This window comes from Panulirus ornatus, chromosome 11, assembly GCF_036320965.1.
Source record: "Panulirus ornatus isolate Po-2019 chromosome 11, ASM3632096v1, whole genome shotgun sequence".
Lineage (NCBI taxonomy): Eukaryota > Metazoa > Arthropoda > Malacostraca > Decapoda > Palinuridae > Panulirus > Panulirus ornatus.
In genome coordinates, this window is record NC_092234.1 from 45,733,012 (window position 1) to 45,736,796 (window position 3,785).

Consider the following 3,785-nt stretch of genomic DNA (forward strand, 5'->3'; position numbering starts at 1 on the left):
TATATATATATCCTCGCCATTCCATCATCATTAGCGCCCCGTTCGATCACCATCCACCCATCACTATCATCCCCCCCCCTCACCCATCCCCGTCCACCCATCACTATCACACCCCCACCCACCCATCACTATCACCCTCCACCCATCCCCACCCACCCATCACTATCACCCCACACCCATCCCCGTCCCGCCATCACTATCACACCCCCATCCACCCATCACTATCACACCCCCCCCGTCCACCCATCACTATCACCCCCCACCCATCACTATCACCCCACACCCATCACCATCTGGTCGGTGTGGTTATGCTTACCTCCTCCCACCCTCCCCTACCCCCTTATCATTTAGGTCCTCTCTCTCTCTCTCTCTCTCTCTCTCTCTCTCTCTCTCTCTCTCTCTCCTCTCACCCTGTCCCACAGAGGTGGCCACTCTCTCTCTCTCTCTCTCTCTCTCTCTCTCTCTCTCTCTCTCTCTCTCTCTCTCTCTCTCTCCACTCTCTCTCTCTCCTCTCACCCTGTCCCACAGAGGTGGCCACTCTCTCTCTCTCTCTCTCTCTCTCTCTCTCTCCCTGTCCCACAGAGGTGGCCACTCTCTCACTCTCCCTTCCTCTCCCACAGAGGAGGCCAGCACGTGTGGAGACAGCCACCGCTACTGTCACAGCTGGGCCAGGACGGGCGAGTGTACCAGGAGCGGTCCATACATGCATCTCTACTGCAGGAGGTCCTGCATGCTGTGCCACGACGCTGATGCACAGACCACAGGTCAGTTGGCGGGGCCCGGCGCAGGCACACTGGACACAGACACCCCGTGGTGTAGCAGCTACAGACTGTATACAGACACAGACACGTACATAGACACCCTGTGGTGTAGCGTCTACGGACTGTATACAGACACAGACACCCCGTGGTGTAGTGGCTACGGACTGTATACAGACACAGACACGTACACAGACACCCCGTGGTGTAGCGTCTACGAACTGTATACAGACACAGACTCGTACACAGACACCCCGTGGTGTAGTGGCTACGGACTGTATACAGACACAGACTCGTACACAGACACCCCGTGGTGTAGCGTCTACACAGTGCGTCACTGTGGAGCTACCCCAGGTCAGGATTCCGTTGAGTTCGATTCCTGGGGTTAGGCCGCCCCCCACAGCCTAACCCCAGGTGTTCATCCTCCCCATCTTTAGGTCTGGTCGATGAATGGGTACCTCCTTGTATGTTGATAACCCCTTGTATGTTAACAACCTCCTTGTATGTTAACAACCTCCTTGTATGTTAACAACCTCCTTGTATGTTAACAACCTCCTTGTATGTTAACAACCTCCTTGTATGTTAACAACCTCCTTGTATGTTAACAACCTCCTTGTATGTTAACAACCTCCTTGTATGTCAACAACCCCCTTGTACCTTAACAACCCCCTTGTATGATGTAAGTTAGTGCTGTGTGATGGGTCCGTCCTTGTATGATGTATGATGTTGTACAGTTGATCCTGTGTGATGTCGCTGGCCTTGGTATGATGTTACTGCAGTAACCCCCCCTTCCATGGTAACATTTCACGTTTTCTTTAAGTCAACAAAGAAAATGTGGGTTGGTGAGGTACACTATCGTATTTGACGAATATTAAAGAGTTTTATTATGAGGCATAATTGTTTTGATGTCATATTTACTCTATGACAACTTGTGTATTGACATCACTTTATGAATAGTAATATCCCTCACCCCATCTTCTTTTATTTCAAAGGGGCCCCCGGTGCTGAGAGGCTTCGATAGCAGCGACCCACGATAGAAAACGTGGGTGGGAGAGTACCGGCCGGGGGGAGGAAGTCAAGCGAGAAGAACCCTAGTGGCTTTTCTTGCCATCATCATCATCATAAAAAAAACGAGGGATTTTGGAACATGCCATACACTGCCCCCCTCTCTCTACCTCTACGTCGTCCCCCCCCCTCTACGTCGCCCCCCCCGCCTCCCTTCTACAGTTTCTACGACGTCTCCATTCTACAGAGTCCTGTAGGGGTCTGTGACTCCCCTGTACACGTTTTCTTTTTGTCTCATCCTACCCCGTCTACAAGGACTACAGTGGCTGCTGGTCCTACCATCTACCACACGGTGTACAGGAGACCTGGTTCCTCCCAGCTGTACACACACACACACACACACACACACACACACACACACACACACACACACACACACACACATACACACACACACACACACTGTAGACGACTTCCTCTCCGGCACGAACATCCCAGGTCACGACGAGTGTATCACCCCAGGACACGACGAGTGTATCACCCCAGGACACGACGAGTGTATCACCCCAGGACACGACGAGTGTATCACCCCAGGACACGACGAGTGTATCACCCCAGGACACGACGAGTGTATCACCCCAGGACACGACGAGTGTATCACCCCAGGACACGACGAGTGTATCATCCCAGGACACGACGAGTGTATCACCCCAGGACACGACGAGTGTATCACCCCAGGACACGACGAGTGTATCACCCCAGGACACGACGAGTGTATCACCCCAGGACACGACGAGCGTATCACCCCAGGACACGACGAGTGTATCACCCCAGGACACGACGAGTGTATCACCCCAGGACACGACGAGTGTGTCACCCCAGGACACGACGAGTGTATCACCCCAGGACGCGACGAGTGTATCACCCCAGGACACCCCAGAGTGTATCACCCCAGGACACCCCAGAGTGTACCACCCCAGGACACGACGAGTGTATCACCCCAGGACACCCCAGAGTGTACCACCCCAGGACGCACAGTCAATCGACCGTCCGTACCGCGTGTGTGTGTGTGTGTGTGTGGTGTGTGCGTGTGTGTGTGTGTCTGCTGTCGATCAGCTGCAGGATTAAGTGACCCATATTTCGCTGGATCGTTAGGCAATACATAAACGAGGTAGTTACGGTGGTAAACGCTTGTTACATTTGTGATATCAGGATTACATTAGATGTCTCTGGGGGGAGAGTCTGGTAGCGTTCGATATACAGTGCAGGGAATCGAACCCATCTCTTCTACCCTAGGGCGTGGGGCAGGATGCCATTATTAGCACAGATTCAAGTGCAGGAAAGTGGACTGACGTGCAGTCTATAGAGATGGGAGTGGACGAGATCTACAGAGCTCTCTATCCACATCCAGGGCCCCCCACAGACCATTCCATGGTGGACCCCGGACGCTTCACATGCCCTAGGTTCAGTCCATTGACATCAAGTCGAGCCCCCCTGTATACCACATCGTTCCAATTCATTCTATCCCGTGCAGGTCCTCCACCTTCCTGCATGCTCAGGCCTGAATTACTCAAAATCCACAACACCTCCATCCTTCCATCTCCAATTTGGTCTCTTCCTTCTCCTTGTCAAGATCTACGGAGATCTAGGAGTGTTGCGGGCAACAGCAAGGTGTCATGAATAATAATAATAATAATAATAATAATAATAATAATAATAATAATAATAATAATAATAAAATGTCCAGATACTTTTTGTGTGTGGGTTACTTACTGTTCCATTCCTGAACAGGAGAGAGAGACTCAGAGCAATGTGTTTGATTGTCCTTTCTGACGCTATATATATATATATATATATATATATATATATATATATATATATATATATATATATATATATATATATATATATATATATCCCTGGGGTTAGGGGAGAAAGAATACTACCCACGCATTCCCTGTGTGTCGTAGAAGGCGACTAAAAGGGGAGGGAGCGGGGGACTGGAAATCCTCCCCCTCTCGT

General features: G+C 50.9%; 1 protein-coding gene across 1 annotated transcript in view; it reads left to right on the forward strand.

Moving 5' to 3' along the window:
- Positions 1-2,352, forward strand: part of LOC139751106 (zinc metalloproteinase nas-15-like) — a 21,320-nt gene extending 18,968 nt beyond the window's left edge. Inside the window, exons 11-12 of the mRNA XM_071666204.1 lie at positions 621-764; positions 1,751-2,352. Of these exons, the coding sequence (XP_071522305.1) occupies positions 621-764; positions 1,751-1,779 (173 nt within the window). The 3' untranslated portion in view covers positions 1,780-2,352. The remainder of the gene's footprint in view (positions 1-620; positions 765-1,750) is intronic.
- Positions 2,353-3,785: the final 1,433 nt, after the last annotated feature.